Source organism: Strigops habroptila, chromosome 16 (assembly GCF_004027225.2).
Source record: "Strigops habroptila isolate Jane chromosome 16, bStrHab1.2.pri, whole genome shotgun sequence".
Classification (NCBI taxonomy): Eukaryota; Metazoa; Chordata; class Aves; order Psittaciformes; family Psittacidae; genus Strigops; species Strigops habroptila.
Genome location: NC_044292.2, coordinates 2,263,161 through 2,278,502, shown reverse-complemented (window position 1 = coordinate 2,278,502; position 15,342 = coordinate 2,263,161). Strand labels below are relative to the sequence as shown.

Here is a 15,342-nt window from a genome sequence, read left to right as displayed (position 1 = left end):
TTCCCGGCTCCGGGAAGCGGGCGGTTGGGCTCTAATGAGGTAATGACTTAATTAGAATTAATTAGTTAATGTTTGCAAAGCACTTAGGAGATGAAAGGCGCCGGCGTGGGGCGGCTTCCGCGCGGCCTCGTGCTCCCGGTGGCGGGCGCGGGGGCTTCGGTGAATCCATGAGGAAAGGGGAATCCTCAAACCGGGATGAAACCCCCATAAGAGGGAGGTCTCCAACAGCAAAGGCCGCTCCCGGCATTCCATGGAAGAGCGGTGCCGGGATGGAGGCACACACGCCGCGGGAGCGTGTCCCGGCGTGCCCATCCCGCCGGCAGCGCCGCTCCATCCAGCCGCGGTGAGGGGAAAATTCCAGCACGGATCCCTCCGGCAGCGCCGGCACACGCGGCGCACGTGGCGAGGAGACGGGTTTTCCCTGGTTTTCCATGCCCGGTGGCGCTGTGCCGCTGTCCTGGCATGCTGCGGCACGCCGGAGCCAGGATGGATGGATGGATGGAGAAGGGCTGCGTACCCCTATAGAATCCCGGGAATCACACTGGGGTTACTGGGAGGTAATGAAGCCAATTAAACTAATTAACAGGGATTAATTTCCCTGTTTGCGCCGTGGTTTCCCTGCATCACCTAATGGGATGAGCGGCGGCATTCCCGGTTCACCATGGTGGGGTCCATTGGGACAACACTCTCCATCACCCCTATTTCCCAACCGCATTAATGAATAACCCATTAACGACCTGAGATGGGCCCCCCTCCACCCCCGAACCTGGATTTGGGGTGAAAAAGGGGGATTTTGGTCTATCTCCGTCGGAGCTGGCTCCATCCCTGTTGTTTGATGATTTAATTTCAGCCGTTCCCGGTCCCTGGTGGGTCCCCGGGGGGAGACAAGACCTGAATTCCTAATGCAGGAAAAACAAGCAGGGAAAAAACCACCAACCAAAGCCATGTGGGTTTATTATTTTAATGGGGGGGGGGGGCTTTTTCCAAGCTTTTTGGGCTTGTCGGGAAGAGGAACAAAGTGGGTGGTTATTCCCTGAAAGGAGGGGATGGGATATGGGGGGATGCCCGGGTTCGGGGTGGGAAAAGGGGGGTGCCGGCAGCCAGAGCTGAGGAGTTTGTTCCCTTTGGCTCCGGACCAGCGTTCACGCTGCCTCCGAAATATGCAGCTTAATTCCCACCCCAGGGAATTGCATCCCCCTCCCTGCGCCTCCATCCTCCTGGACACAGAGCCCCCCGGCTCCTGGCCCCCCACTCAATGGGGGACCAAATGGGACCCCCAGGGCTACCCAGGGTCTTTGGGGGGGTTAAAGCCTCGCCATGGGGCAGCCGGCACTGGCAAAGCCCAGTGGTCCCCACAGGTCACATAGGTCCCCACTGGCCCCCAGAGGTCCCATAGCTCCCTATAGATCCTTACAGGTCCTTTAGGTCTCCATACGTCCCCACAGGTCCCGTATGTCCATACAGGTCCCCATATTCTCCACAGGTCTCCATAGGTCCTGTAGGACACCATAGGCCCCGTAGGACCCCACTGGTCCCCACAAGTCCTATAGGTGCCCATAGGTCCCCATAGGTGCCCACTGGTCCCCACAGGTCCCATAGGTTCCATAGGACCCCCTAGATCCTCATAGGTCCGTACAGGTCACCATATGTCCCCACAGGTCCCCACTGGTTCCTGCAGGTGCCACAGGTCCCATAGGTCCCCATATGTCCCCACAGGTCCATATGTCCCCACAGGTCCCATAGGTGCCCATAGATCTTATAGGACCCCATAGGTCCCCATAGGTTCCCACAGGTCCCCACTGGTTCCTGCAGGTCCCACACGTCCCATAGGTGCCCATATGTCCCCCAGGTCCCCATATGTCCCCACAGGTCCCATAGGTGCCCGCAGATCTTACAGGACCCCATAGGTTCCCACAGGTCCCCATAGATCCTCACAGGTCCTGTAGGTCCCCATAGGTCCCATATGTCCCCACAGGTCTCATTGGTCCCCATAGGTCCCATAGGTCTCCACTTGTACTCATAGGTCCTCACAGGTCCCCATAGATCCCCACAGGTTCCATAGACCCCCATAGGTCCCCATATGTCCCCACAGGTCCTACTGGTCCCATATGTCCTTACAGGTCCTATAGATCTCATAGGACCCCACAGGTCGCCCCGTGGGGGGGTGACACGGGAGGTCCCAGCTGACACCCGTCCCCCAAAACTTCTCTTTAAGTGATTTTTGGCCAAATTGGTCCAATTTGGGGTAAAAACCCGGCTGTTTCCTCAGCAGCTCCGGTGCCAGCATCACCTGCGCTGACCCCGTCCCGTATCCCCCGGGGTGCCGCGGGGGGGGGCATCACGGAGCTGCGAGGGCCGCGGCCCCTTTAAGCTCCCCCCCCGCGGGCGGGCGGTGGTGCGCTCCGGTGGGCCGCGCCGCGCGGGGGACAATGGGGCGGGGGCGGCACCACTGTGGCTGCGGGGGGGGGCCGGGGGAGGCGGGCAGGAAGTGCCTCGAGGGCCCGCCCCCTCCTGGTCGCCCACCCCCCGCCCGTCGCGGCGGGGCGCGCTGTGAGGCGGCGGCGGGAGCGTGACACGCCCCCCCCACCTCACACCGGGCACCGGCACCGGGTGGGTGAGGACAGCGGGCACCGGGCACCGGCGGGAGGAAGGGGCCGGCCTCGGAGCGGGGCTTGTTGGGGGCTGGTCTCGAACCTGGGTCCTTGTCGGGGCGTGTAGAGGGAGGCGGGTCTCGAACCTGGGTCCTACCAGGAGCTGGGTTGAGGGGTGGGGGGGTCTCGAACCCGGGTCTTACCGGGAGCTGGGTTGAGGGGTGAGGGGGTCTCGAACCCGGGTCCTCCCGTTGCAGCCGCTCCCCTGGGTCCCCTCCAATGCAGCTTCATCCCGGGCCCCCCGTTGCAGCCCCGGTGCAACCCCATTGCAGCCGCCCCCCGGGTGTCCCCACTGCAGCCTCACCCCCGGGTCCCCCGTTGTCATCTTCATCCCTAGTCCCCCCTATTAAAGCCTCTCCCGGCCTCCCCTGTATCATCTTCACCCCCGTTGCAACCCCCCGGCTCCCCCATTGCATCCTGATCCTCCATTCAGTCCCATTGCACCCCCCAGCCCCCAATGGCCGCCTGACCCCCAGTTCCATCCCCCCTCCCCACCCCCCATTGCATCCTGACCCCAGTTCCCCCCCCCACAACACCTGCAGTCCCTCCATTGCACCCCCAGTTCCCCCCCTTTGCATCTTGGCCCCCAATTCCCCCCATTGCACCCTCAGTTCTCCCATTGCGACCCCCTCGGCCCCCACACTGCACCCCCAGTTCCCCCCCATTGCATCCTGACCCCCAATTCCCCCCATTGCAACCCCCCAGCCCCACCATTGCAGCCCCAGTTCACCCCATTGCAACCTCCTATTGTGTCCTGCCCCCCAATTCCAACCATTACAATCCACCCAACTCCCCCCATTGCATCCTGACCCTCAATTCCCCCTATTGCAACCCCTCCAGCCCCCCAATTGCTGACTGGCACTCAGTTACCCCCATTCCATCCCTCCTTCCCCACATTGCATCCTGCCCCCCAATACCCCCATTACAACCCCCAATTGCCTCCCAACCTCCAGTTCCCCCCATCCCACCCCCCTCATTAGCAGCCCCACACCCATCTCCCCCTATTACCCTCCCATTCCCCCTCCAGGACCCCCATTCCCACTTTTCCCAGCCCCGCCATGGCCTGCAGCCTGAAGGACGAGCTGCTCTGCTCCATCTGCCTGAGCATCTACCAGGACCCGGTGAGCTTCGGGTGCGAGCACTACTTCTGCCGCCGGTGCATCACGGAGCACTGGGTGCGCCAGGAGCCGCAGGGCACCCGCGACTGCCCCGAGTGCCGCCGCACCTTCACCGAGCCCACCCTGGCCCCCAGCCTCAAGCTGGCCAACATCGTGGAGCGGTACAGCGCCTTCCCCCTGGACACGCTGCTGGGCGCCCAGCGCAGCCCCTTCCCCTGCAAGGACCACGAGAAGGTCAAGCTCTTCTGCCTGACCGACCGCGCCGTCGTCTGCTTCTTCTGCGACGAGCCCGCCATGCACGAGCAGCACCAGGTCACCAACGTGGATGATGCGTTCGAGGAGCTGCAGGTGGGTCTGTCCTTCCACCCCTCCTTCCATCCATCCCTCCTTCCATCCATCCATCCATTCACCCATCCATCCATCCATCCATCCTTTGTTCCCTCCCTCCATCCATCCATCCATCCATCCATCCACTCTTCTGTCCTTCTGTCATTCCTTCCACTCATCCTTCCCTCCATCCTTCCTTCCTTCCATCCACTCACCCTTCCCTCCATCCATCCACTCATCCTTCCTTCCATCCACCCACCCATCCTTCCTTCCATCCTTCCATCTTTCCTTTCTTCCTTCCATCCATCCTTCCTTCCATCCACCCACCCATCTTCCCCCCATCCTTCCATCCTTCCCCCCATCCTTCCTTCCATCCATCCTTCCTTCCTTCCATCCATCCTTCCTTCCTTCTATCCATCCTTCCATCCCTCCCTCCCTCCCATGCAGCATCATCCCTGCCCTGAGCTGCGCCTCCGAGCTCCTTCGTCCATCTGTCCCCAGTGTTAGCACCCGTCTGTCTGTCCCTGCACCTCTTCTGTCCCCAGTGGGGTCAGCCCCACAGCTTCCTCCTGTCTGTCTGTCCATCAATCCACCCTTCTGCAGCTGGTCCCATGGGATTCCCCTTCTCCATCCACACTGGAGGTCCTTGTGGTCTTTCGGGGATCTCAGAGGGGTGCTATGGGTTCCTTGGGAGGCCCTCGGGGGGTGTCCTTGGGAGTGCTTGGGGACCCCCAAACCATCACACCATTCACCCCCATGGATCTGCTGAGCTGCCCCACAAGTAGAACCGCTCCAAGCCATTCCCCCTCGGATAGGACCCCTGTGCAGAGTCCAACTGTACCCCTGCCACCCCCTGCACCCCCTTTCCCCCACCCTGAGCAGGAAAGCTGCCTCCTGGGACCCCCTTTTCCCCCCCACATCCCTGTCTGATGGGTTTGTTCTCCAGCGGGAGCTGCGGGAGCAGCTCCAGGGGCTGCAGGAGAGTGAGCGCGGCCACACGGAAGCTCTGCAGGTCCTGCGGCGGCAGCTCGCCGAGACCAAGGTAGGAGCCACCCCAGGGCGCTGCATCCCCACCCCCAGACCTGGGTTTGGGACCCCAGAGACTCCAAACCCCCCAGTTCCATGGGGCCGCTACCCCAAAACCCACCGGCAGGTTGATGAAGCCCATCAGGCTGCTCATCCCTCGTGTTTCCTTCAGGGCTGCTTTTAGGTGTCGTTTTAATTCATTTTTAGTTTATATTTCATAGAACCCCAGCATGGTTTGGGTTGGAAGGGACCTTAAAGCTCATCCAGCTCCAACCCCCTGCCACGGGCAGGGACACCTTCCACTAGAGCAGGTTGCTCCAAGCCCCTGTGTCCAACCTGGCCTTGAACACTGCCAGGGATGGGGCAGCCACAGCTTCTCTGGGCACCCTGTGCCAGCGCCTCAGCACCCTCACAGGGAAGAACTTCTTTATATCCCACCTAAATCTCCCCTGTTTGAACCCAATCTTTATCTCCTTGCTCAACTTTTGGTGAGGTTGGATCTTCTCCATCCCCAGCAGCGGTCTCCATCCCCAGCAGCGATGTGGTTTAGCTTTGTCTATAGGAACACAGGGTGAAATATCCACCCTTGGAGCCCCTGGGATTGAATTAACGGTGCTGTAAAGGTTTCTTTGGGCAATTAAGGCTTCATGGGGGGGGTCCTGACCCTTCCACCCCACCAGTCCTCAGCCAAGAGCCTGCGGGTGACCATCGGGGAAGCGTTCGAGCGGCTGCACCGGCTGCTGCGGGAGCGGCAGAAGGCGATGCTGGAGGAGCTGGAGGCCGACACGGCGCGGACGCTCACCGACATCGAGCAGAAGATGCAGCGCTGCAGCCAGCAGCTGCGCAGGGTGCAGGAGGGCAGCCAGATCCTGCAGGAGCGCCTGGCCGAGGCCGACAAACACGTCTTCCTGGCCGGCGTCGCCTCCCTTTCCGAGAGGTGGGTGACACCGTGGGGACACCGCGGTCCCCCCCTGCCACGCATCCTCCTGCCTCATCGTTGTTCCTCCGTAGGCTCAAAGGGAAGATCCATGAGACCAACCTGACCTACGAGGACTTCCCCACCTCCAAGTACATGGGGCCGCTGCAGTACACCATCTGGAAATCGCTCTTCCAGGATATCCATCCTGGTGAGGGCACAGGGAGGGGATGGATGTGGGGTTGGGGGGTTGCTGGGGTGGGATGGAGATGGGAATGGCAGTGAGGGATGGGGATGGGGATGGGAATGGCAGTGGTGAGGGATGGGGATGGGGATGGTATTGGTGTGAGGGATGGGGAATGGGAATGGCACTGGTGAGGGATGGGGATGGGGATGGTATTGGTGTGAGGGATGGGGAATGGGAATGGCACTGGTGAGGGATGGGGATGTGAATGGCACTGGTGAGGGATGGGGATGGGAATGGTATTGGTGAGGGATGGGGATGGGAATGGGAATGGTATTGGTGTGAGGGATGGGGAATGGGAATAGCACTGGTGAGGGATGGGGATGGGAATGGCACTGGTGAGGGATGGGGATGCACCGGTGAGGAACAGGGAGAGGGATGTCACCAGTGAGGGGTGAGGACATGCTGGTGATGGATGGGGATGGGAATGGCACTGGTGAGGGATGGAGATGGGAATGGCACTGGTCAGGGATTGGGATGGGAATGGCACTGGTGAGGGATGGGAGTGGGAATGGCACTGGTGAGGGATGGGGATGCACCGGTGAGGAACAGGGAGAGGGATGTCACCAATGAGGGGTGAGGACACGCTGGTGATGGATGGGGATGGGAATGTCACTGGTGAGAAGTGAGGATGCACCGGTGAGAGATGGGGACAGGGACATCACCAGTAACGGGTGAGGACACACTGGTGATGGACAGGGATGGGTATGGAATGGCACGGGTGAGATGTGAGCGTGCACCAGTGAGGGACGGGGACATCACCAGTGAGGGCTGAGGACACACTGGTGAGGGCTGGGGACAGGGGTGTCACTGGAGAGGGGTGAGGACACACTGGTGATGGATGGGGATGGGATTGTCACCGCCGAGATGTGAGGATACACCAGTGAGGGATGGGGACGGGGATGGGAATGTCACTGGTGAGAGTCAGGGACAGGGATGCCACCGGTGAGGGGTGAGGACACACTGGGGATGGATGGGGATGGGGATGGGGATGGGAATGGGAATGGAATGTCACAGGTGAGATGTGAGGATGCACTGGTGAGGGCCGGGAATGGAAGCATCACCGGTGAGGGCTGGGGATGCACCGGTGATGGGTGAGAACATCCTTGGCGAGCGCTGAGGACACCGGTGACCTTCTCCCCACCACAGCGCACTGCGCACCGGTGGTGCAGAGCCGCCTGCGCTGGGGCCGGGCGCTGTATTGACCCTGGTCCCCCCGTTATCCCCCTTGTCCCCCCGCCCCAGTGCCGGCGGCGCTGACGCTGGACCCCGGCACCGCTCACCACCGCCTCATCCTGTCGGACGACTGCACCATCGTGGCTTACGGCAACCTGCACCCGCAGCCGCTGCAGGACTCCCCCCGGCGCTTCGATGTGGAGGTTTCGGTGCTGGGCTCGGAGGCTTTTGGCGCTGGGGTGCACTACTGGGAGGTGGTGGTGTCCGAGAAGACCCAGTGGATGATCGGGTTGGCGCACGAAGCCGTCACCCGCAAGGGCAGCATCCAAATCCAGCCCAGCCGCGGGTTCTACTGCATCGTCATGCACGACGGCAACCAGTACAGCGCCTGCACCGAGCCCTGGACCCGGCTCAACGTCAAGAGCAAGCTGGAGAAGGTGGGGGTCTTCCTGGACTACGACAAAGGGCTTCTCATCTTCTACAATGCCGACGACATGTCCTGGCTCTACACCTTCCGGGAGCGCTTTCCCGGGAAGCTCTGCTCCTATTTCAGCCCCGGGCAGAGCCACGCCAACGGGAAGAACGTCCAACCGCTCCGCATCAACACTGTGCGCATCTGACGGGGGGGTTGTGCCCCACCATGGGGTGCACTCTGTGTCCGTCCGTCCCGTCCCCCCCCACCGGGTGTTTTCCTGCTCTTTGGTGGAGGTTTTGGGCCGATCCTGTCCCGGGAACTGGTGCTGGCGCTGGGCAGGATCCGGCTTTTTTCCCCCCCCTTGTCCTGTGCTTCCAAGGAGGAGCCCGGTGGGGGGGGGCTGGGCTGCTGCAATAAAGGATTTGGTGAGAAGGGGCTGGGTGATGGAGACACCCCCCCCCAGGGATATCCTGCACCCCCCCCAGGGCATCCTGCGCTGTGGGTCATGCACCATGGGGCACATCTGCTGTGCCATAGGTGCTGCACTGTGCCAGGGGGTGCAGTGCTGTGGGGCACTGAGCCTGGGCCATGGCATCAGTTCTGCACCGGGTATGGGGCGCTATAGGTGCTGCACTGTGCCGTGGGGCATTGCCAGAGGTACCATGCCGTGGGGCATGTGCTCTGCTGTGCCATAGGTTCTGTACTGTGCCGTGGGGCACTGGCGTGTCCGACATCACAGGTACTGCACTGGGCTGTGGGGCACTGGGATGTGCCATGCTATAGGTGCCAAGCCATAGGTGCCATGCCATAGGTTCTGCAGCATGCCATGGGGCACTGGTGTGTTCAAGTTCAATGCTGTAGGTACCACTTCGTGCTATGGGGTGCTGGGGTGTGCCACGCCATGGGGCATTCACCATGCGCTGCGTGGTGCCCTGTGCCATATGTGCTGTGCCGTGCCATACTGTGCCACAGCACATGGCAGGGTCTCTATGGGGACCGCTGCCTGTGGGGCTGGGCTGTGTGGGGGGCACGGTGGGGAGGGCTGGGCAGCCCTGCTTGGGAGCTGGGTTATAGGGGGTGGTGTATAGGGGGGGCTGTATGGGGGCCATGTAGGAGGTGTGAGGTATTGGGGGGCTATATCGAGGGTGTGATCTATAGAGGTAGTTTGGGAGGGGGGTGGTTTATCCAAGGGGTGTGATCTATAGGGGGCTATGTGGGGGGGTGATGTATAGGGGATGTGATGTACGAAGGGTACTTTATAGGGGGTATGATGTAATGGGGGTCTGTATAGGGGGTGGGATTTAGGGGGGCGTGACCTATAGAGGGGCTATTAGGGGATGTGATCTATAGGGTGCGGTCTTATCGAGGTAGGTTGGGGGGGGGGGGGGCGCGAGGTATCCAGGGAGTGTGATATATGTGTGATCTATAGGAGGGCTATGGGGCTGTATAGGGGGTGTGGTGCATGAGGGGTACTCTATAGGGTGGGGCGCCCAAACAGGGGGCGGGATGTATAGAGGGCCAGCTATCCAGGGGCTATAATGTATGGGGGGGGGCTATATATGGAGTATGTTGGGTGGGGACCAGTATATGGGGTGCTATGCGCTCTCCTCCCGCCCGCCAGGGGGCGCTGTCGCTTGTCTAGCTCCGGGGGGGCCCACAGACGGACACAACAGAGGCGCGTGCGCCGGGGGGGGCGGGGCCTCGCCGCCGCCATCTTGCCCCGGGAGCGGGCCCGCCGGTACCGGGGATGGGGGGGGTGTGCTATGGGGTCATGGGGGGGGCTGTGGGGCACCGGGGGGGCTGTGGGGTTGTGGGGGGTGGGAGGGGCGGGCTGGGGGCTCCGTGGTGACCCCCCCCGCCCCCCCCCGCAGCCATGGAGGCGGGCGCGGGCGGGCGCAAGGAGCGGCCGAAGCCGCGGGAGCCGGCGGCGCGGCTGGAGCGGGCCCGGCAGAGAGCGGCGCAGCAGGAGCTCAAGCAGCGGCAGCGCGCCGAGGTGGGCCCCCTGCTGCACGTACCCCCCGTCACCCCTTTGCCTCCCCCCTTGTCACCCCCTTTGCCCCCCCTTTATTCCCCCTTTGCCTCGCACTTTGTCACCGCCTTGTCACCTCCTTTGTCACCCCGTTTACCCCTCCCTTTGACCCCCCTTTGCCACCCCCTTATCACCCCCCTTTGCTCCTCCTTTGCCCTCCCCTTTGCCCCCCTTGCCTCCCGCCTTGTCACCCCCCTTTGCCTCCCCCCTTTACTCCCCCTTTGCCTCCCACTTTGCCACCCCCTTGTCACTCCCCTTTGCTCCCCCTTTGCCCCCCCTTTTGTCACCGCCTTGTCACCCCCTTTGCCCCCCCTTTGCCCCCCCTTGTCACCCCGTTTACCCCCCCTTTACCCTCACTTTGCCCCCCCTTTGTCACCTCCTTTGTCACCCCGTTTACTCCCCCTTTGCCCCACCTTTGCCCCCCATTTGCCACCCCCTTGTCACCCCCTTTGACCCCCTTTCCCCCCCCTTTGCCCTCCATTTTGTCACCCCCTTTACCCCCCTCTTTACTCCCCCTTTGCCTCCCACTTTGCCACCCCCTTGTCACCCACCTTTGCTCCCCCTTTGCCCCACCTTTTGTCACCCCCTTGTCACCCCCTTTGCCCCCCCTTTGCCACTCCCTTTGCCCCTCCTTTGCCCCCCCTTGTCATCTCCTTGCCCCCCCTTTGCCTCCCCTTTGCCCCCCCTTTTGTCACCCTCTTTGCCCCACCTTTGCCCCCCCTTTGCCCCACCTTTACTCCCCCTTTGCCTCCCACTTTGCCACCCCCTTGTCACTCCCCTTTGCTCCCCCTTTGCCCCCCCCTTTTGTCACCGCCTTGTCACCCCCTTTGCCCCCCCTTTGCCCCCCCTTGTCACCCCGTTTACCCCCCCTTTACCCTCACTTTGCCCCCCCTTGCCACCCCCTTGTCACCCCCCTTTGCCCCCCTCTTTACTCCCCCTTTGCCCCTTCTTTGCCACCCCCTTTGCCATCCCTTTGCCCCCCCCTTTGCTTTCCCTTTGCCCCGCCCTTCTCCCCCCTTTGCCCCCCTTTTTGTCACCCCCTTTGCTCCCCCTTTGCCTCTCACTTTGCCACCCCCTTGTCACCCCCCTTTACCCCCCCTTTTGTCACTGCCTTGTCATCTTGTCACCCCCTTTGCCCCCCTTTGCCCCCCCTTTGTCACCTCCTTTGTCACCCCGTTTACTCCCCCTTTGCCCCACCTTTGCCCCCCATTTGCCACCCCCTTGTCACCCCCTTTGACCCCCTTTCCCCCCCCTTTGCCCTCCATTTTGTCACCCCCTTTACCCCCCTCTTTACTCCCCCTTTGCCTCCCACTTTGCCACCCCCTTGTCACCCACCTTTGCTCCCCCTTTGCCCCACCTTTTGTCACCCCCTTGTCACCCCCTTTGCCCCCCCCTTTGCCACTCCCTTTGCCCCTCCTTTGCCCCCCCTTGTCATCTCCTTGCCCCCCCTTTGCCTCCCCTTTTGTCACCCTCTTTGCCCCACCTTTGCCCCCCCTTTGCCCCACCTTTACTCCCCCTTTGCCTCCCACTTTGCCACCCCCTTGTCACCCCCCTTTGCTGCCCCTTTGCCCCCCCTTTTGTCACCACCTTGTCATCTTCTTGTCACCCCCTTTTCCCCCCCTTTGCCACCCCCTTTGCCCCCCCTTTACCCCCTCTTTGTCACCTCCTTTGTCACCCCGTTTACCCCCCCTTTGCCACCCCCTTGTCACCTCGCTTTGCTCTCCCTTTGTCACCCCCTTTGCTCCCCCTTTGCCCCACCTTTTGTCACCGCCTTGTCACCGCCTTTGCCCCCCTTTACTCCCCCCTTTGTCCCCCCCTTTGCCCTCCCTTTGCCCTCCCTTCCCCCCCTTTGCCCCCCCCTTTGCCCCCCCTTGTCACTCTTTCCCCCGTTCCCGCAGATCTACGCGCTGAACCGGGTGATGACGGAGCTGGAGCAGCAGCAGTTCGACTCCTTCTGCCGGCAGATGCAGGCTTCGGGCGAGTGAGGCGCCGGCCCCGCTCTGAGCCCGCCTTATTTATTAGCAAAGAGCTCCTTGGTTTGGGGCTTTTCCTAAATAAACCCTGTGCTGGTCCCGCGTGGCTCCGGTGCCGCTGGGAATGGTGTGCGGGAAGCGCCGGAGCGGGGCCGGGCGCCAGCGCGGCTGCAGGCACCGGCTCCAGCTCCCGGTGCCGGGATCGGGACATGGGGCTGGACCCAGCTGCTGGAGCCTCCCCGGGGATCCCGGGTTGAGCTTCGCTTCCAGCCTCCTCCAGCTTTCCAGAGGGTTTGGATCCATGGATCCTCTTCCCTCCATCCCTATCCTGCCCCCCACTGAGGGGGGGATTAAACACGTTTGACGGGTTATTTCCCTGCAGCGATGGGTGAAACCGTGAACCCCAACGTGCTGCTGGTGACTTGGGTGTCAAAATCCCTCTGGAGGTTTAGTCAGCGGCTTCCTCCCTTCCAGGGAAGAGTCTTCCTCCCGTTTGGGGGTGTAAATCCCCCCCTTGTGATCCAGTGACAGCACACGGTGGGAGCGATCCCTCAATTTGATGTTCCCCCGCACAGGGAAGGGCTTTGGGGGTCTCTGGAGTGAGTAACGGGGGTTCCTTCGTCCCCCGTATGAGGAGTGGGGCACATGGGGTGAGTTTTGGGGCTCCCCCAAAGCAGCGTTGTTCCTACAGCTCCGTTTTTCCCTTTTCTAAACAGGTTTGGGTTTGGAGAGGAGTGAAGGGAGGTGCTGGTGGAGGAGGAGGAGGAGGAGGAGGAAGGTTTTAGTAGGCTTTAGGCAGGGGTTTGGCTTTGCAGCTCCAGATGGCAAAGGGGAACACGATGTAGGACATGGACCAGGCGAGGCAATAGATGGAAGCCACCGTGGCTGGTGAGAAGAGGACAGCGGCCACCCCTGCGGGTTGGGAAGAGCCGTTGGGATCATCCCATTCCTCCTCCTTCTCCATCCCGGCGGGGTTTAACCCCTCTCCTCGCTTTTCACCCCATCCTTACCTCCGGCATAAACCACTTTCTTCCAGAGCTGGGATTCCAGCACCTTGTCGTGGGGGTAGAAGCCCCGGTCGAGCATGAAGAGGATCATGACGGCGGCGGTGGCCCGCAGCAGGGTGACATTGCCCCCGGACAGCAGGAAGGTGCCCGCCAGCAGCGAGGACGCGTAGGGACAGGGCAGCCCCCGGTAGGTGAAGGGGATCCCTGCTGGGTGCCACACATCGATCCAGGAGGAGGAATCACCCCCAAACCCCCTCTTAATACCCCCCCAAAACGCTCATCTTACCGCTGGAGAAGAAGCAGAGACGGGCGAACACGGCCAGCACGTAGCAGAGGGCCAGCACCCCGCTCAGCACCCCCTGCGGCTGCAGCAGCAGCGCCGTGGCCAGCCCGAACGTGGTGAAATCGGCGAAATCATCCAGCTTGGCACCTGCAAGCAGCGAGCAGGGAGCTGCCGAGGGGGGGGGACGGGCACAGGGGTACCCCCACGGCGGCTGCCCGGTGTGGCGGGACCGACTCACCCAGCGCCGAGCAGGCGTCGAGCCGCCGCGCCACGGCACCGTCGGCCAGGTCCAGCAGGAAGCCCACGAGCAGCAGCCAGCAGGAGTGGTGGTGCTGCCTGGGGAGGGCAAAACCGGGGTCACCCCCCTATTTGTCACCCCCTTTTTGTCACCTCCTTTTCCACCCCTTACTACCTGTTGAGGCTGCAGAGGATGGAGGAGAGCCCGGCCACCAGGTTGGCCACCGAGAGCCCATTGGCGGCGTTCCTCCGGAGGAATTCCAGTGCCTGGCTCCGGCCCCGGCCCCTCTGCTCACACAGGAACAGCTTCTTGGTGGACTGGAAAACACCTGCGAGGCCCCGAGGCGGCGGTGACGGCCGAGCCGGCGCCGCTTCCAAGCGGGGACTCATCGGAACACCCCCCCGAGGTACCAGGTTGGTGCCCCCCAACCCCTTCCGGCGCTTGGGAAGGGGTTGGAGGAGAGGTTTTGGGGGGTGCTGGCTGCTCCCCTCCTCCAACCAGAGTGCCCAAAGCCCTTTAACAAGCCCGAGTTGGGGTTTTGGCAAAGCTCTGCCTCGCGCCGGCGGCGAGAAGAAAACCAGGTCAATGAGGAAAACAAGCACAGGACTCAAAAGGATGGATCAAACGAAGCCAAACCCCAGCTTAGACTAAAGGCCAACCCCGGGTTTAAGCTCTATGGATCTTATATACCTATAGGCTAAGCTTTAGAGACAGAGTTTAAGGGTCATGTCCTACTAGCGGGCTTTGCCCCCTGCCTTTGCCGTGCTCCCAAAGCTGGTGAGATCCTTCATCTGAAAGAAAACAGGACGTCAGAGCAACACAAAAGCCACCCCCCTCCCCTCAGCCCTCCCTGGACCCGCTCCCGGCACAGCCCGGGCCTGAGCATCACCAAAACGCCGCCAAAACCAGCTCCCGGGGGGTCAAAACCACCCCGAAACCCCTTCCAAACACCCCAACCTCCCCCCAACCAAACCCTTAGTTCCCAGTTTCGGGAATCCCGCTGGTGGCTCTGTGTGCCGCCGGCGACCTTTGGACACCGCGCCCGAGCTGCCGGCACGGGCAGAGCCGGGCGCCTGGCGATGGAAAATCCCCCTTCCCGGCATCGCAGCCTCGGCTTTCACCGGCTCCGGTGGGATCTGCGGCTCCAAGCCCGGCACCGGCACCGGCTCCCCCGTTTTCCCCCCGTGTTTGGGGTTAATCTGGTGGCTTTTGGGTGTCCAAAGGTGAAAAAGGGACAAAATGAGGGGGTTTGGAGCTTGCTGTCACCAACCCTCCGCTCCCCTGCCCCGGGCAGGATCATTCCCGCTGCAGAGTTACCGGTGCCGGGAGCCGGGAAGCATCACCCTGCCCGGGCATTGCCATGGCACCCATTGCCCGATTTGGGCTGCTTTAGCCCCAAAACAAGGCCGGGGGGGTGTGTGTTTGTGTGTCATCCTGTGCCCCACGCTGCCACTGGAGCCTTTTATCCCTGTTTCTGGGGTGAAAACAGGCGATTTTGGCTCATCCCGGGTGACGCCGGGTGCGATACGGGCGTCGTGCACCCCGGGGGGGGGTCTCACCCCCCCAGGACCGAGGGACAATGGTGCAGAATTAACCCAGTTTGGGGGCTGTTGCGTTGGTTTTACCTTTTCTGCCCCGGTTGCCAGGGCAGCGCTCGACCGACGACCCCTCAGTTTCTGCTAAACCCCCGAAAGTGGGGATTCGGGGCAGGGGGAGACGCCTCGTGCCGGGGATGGGGATCCCGGGGCGTCGAAGTGGCACTTACCGACCGGCAGGGACACCATCCACATGGCTGCGGCGCTGGCGAAGGGAAACTGAGGCCGGGCGGGAGCGGCGCTCGCCGGGATCCCGCAGTTATATAAGGAAAAGCTCCGGCAGCGGCTGAGTCACGCGGGGGTGGGTCCGGCCAGAGGACACGGACACAGGCACAGGCATGGGC

General features: G+C 62.3%; 3 protein-coding genes across 11 annotated transcripts; 2 read left to right on the top strand and 1 right to left on the bottom strand.

Moving 5' to 3' along the window:
• The first annotated feature begins 2,473 nt into the window (after positions 1-2,473).
• On the top strand, positions 2,474-8,305 carry LOC115617459 (E3 ubiquitin-protein ligase TRIM62). 5 transcript variants are annotated; one of them, XM_030507971.1, is made up of 7 exons: positions 2,510-2,610; positions 3,679-3,783; positions 3,904-4,117; positions 5,043-5,138; positions 5,803-6,059; positions 6,134-6,249; positions 7,528-8,305. In XM_030507971.1, exons 2-7 carry the CDS (start codon positions 3,710-3,712, stop codon positions 8,076-8,078), a joined length of 1,308 nt encoding a protein of 435 aa, XP_030363831.1. In that variant the 5' UTR covers positions 2,510-2,610; positions 3,679-3,709; the 3' UTR covers positions 8,079-8,305. The 5 variants fall into 5 exon arrangements, with proteins under 5 accessions (XP_030363828.1, XP_030363831.1, XP_030363830.1 ...); XM_030507968.1 differs by having other exon boundaries at positions 2,474-2,610; positions 3,679-4,117; XM_030507970.1 differs by having other exon boundaries at positions 3,703-4,117.
• Positions 8,306-9,453: 1,148 nt separating this feature from the next.
• On the top strand, positions 9,454-11,981 carry SVBP (small vasohibin binding protein). The gene is made up of 3 exons (XM_030507967.1): positions 9,454-9,611; positions 9,745-9,866; positions 11,801-11,981. The coding sequence occupies exons 1-3, from the start codon at positions 9,461-9,463 to the stop codon at positions 11,885-11,887; spliced, it is 360 nt and encodes a 119-aa protein (XP_030363827.1). The 5' UTR covers positions 9,454-9,460; the 3' UTR covers positions 11,888-11,981.
• Positions 11,846-15,320, bottom strand: TMEM269 (transmembrane protein 269). Of its 5 annotated transcripts, none has more exons than XR_003994603.1 (7): positions 15,169-15,320; positions 14,094-14,194; positions 13,578-13,731; positions 13,404-13,501; positions 13,169-13,312; positions 12,886-13,089; positions 11,846-12,787 (listed from the first exon to the last, which is right to left on the bottom strand). XR_003994603.1 is itself a non-coding variant. In XM_030507963.1 (6 exons), the coding sequence occupies exons 2-6, from the start codon at positions 13,790-13,792 to the stop codon at positions 12,657-12,659; spliced, it is 792 nt and encodes a 263-aa protein (XP_030363823.1). In that variant the 5' UTR covers positions 13,793-14,194; positions 15,169-15,309; the 3' UTR covers positions 11,846-12,656. The 5 variants fall into 5 exon arrangements, 3 of the variants coding, with proteins under 3 accessions (XP_030363823.1, XP_030363826.1, XP_030363825.1); XR_004390000.1 differs by having other exon boundaries at positions 12,638-12,787; positions 12,886-13,086; positions 15,169-15,315; XM_030507963.1 differs by having other exon boundaries at positions 13,578-14,194; positions 15,169-15,309.
• Positions 15,321-15,342: the final 22 nt, after the last annotated feature.

What these genes read in the sequence shown, in the direction of transcription:
- LOC115617459 (XM_030507968.1), top strand. Translation starts at nt 3,710, where the DNA reads ATGGCCTGCAGCCTGAAGGACGAGCTGCTCTGCTCCATCTGCCTGAGC. An exon ending in ATGCGTTCGAGGAGCTGCAG is followed by an intron (nt 4,118 to 5,042) that starts GTGGGTCTGTCC and finishes TTTGTTCTCCAG; the next exon opens with CGGGAGCTGCGGGAGCAGCT. An exon ending in CTTCCAGGATATCCATCCTG is followed by an intron (nt 6,250 to 7,527) that starts GTGAGGGCACAG and finishes CCCCCGCCCCAG; the next exon opens with TGCCGGCGGCGCTGACGCTG.
- SVBP (XM_030507967.1), top strand. Translation starts at nt 9,461, where the DNA reads ATGGGGTGCTATGCGCTCTCCTCCCGCCCGCCAGGGGGCGCTGTCGCT. An exon ending in CCCCGGGAGCGGGCCCGCCG is followed by an intron (nt 9,612 to 9,744) that starts GTACCGGGGATG and finishes CCCCCCCCGCAG; the next exon opens with CCATGGAGGCGGGCGCGGGC. An exon ending in AGCAGCGGCAGCGCGCCGAG is followed by an intron (nt 9,867 to 11,800) that starts GTGGGCCCCCTG and finishes CCGTTCCCGCAG; the next exon opens with ATCTACGCGCTGAACCGGGT.
- TMEM269 (XM_030507963.1), bottom strand. Translation starts at nt 13,792, where the DNA reads ATGAGTCCCCGCTTGGAAGCGGCGCCGGCTCGGCCGTCACCGCCGCCT. An exon ending in ATCCTCTGCAGCCTCAACAG is followed by an intron (nt 13,502 to 13,577) that starts GTAGTAAGGGGT and finishes TGCCCTCCCCAG; the next exon opens with GCAGCACCACCACTCCTGCT. An exon ending in CGACGCCTGCTCGGCGCTGG is followed by an intron (nt 13,313 to 13,403) that starts GTGAGTCGGTCC and finishes CGCTGCTTGCAG; the next exon opens with GTGCCAAGCTGGATGATTTC.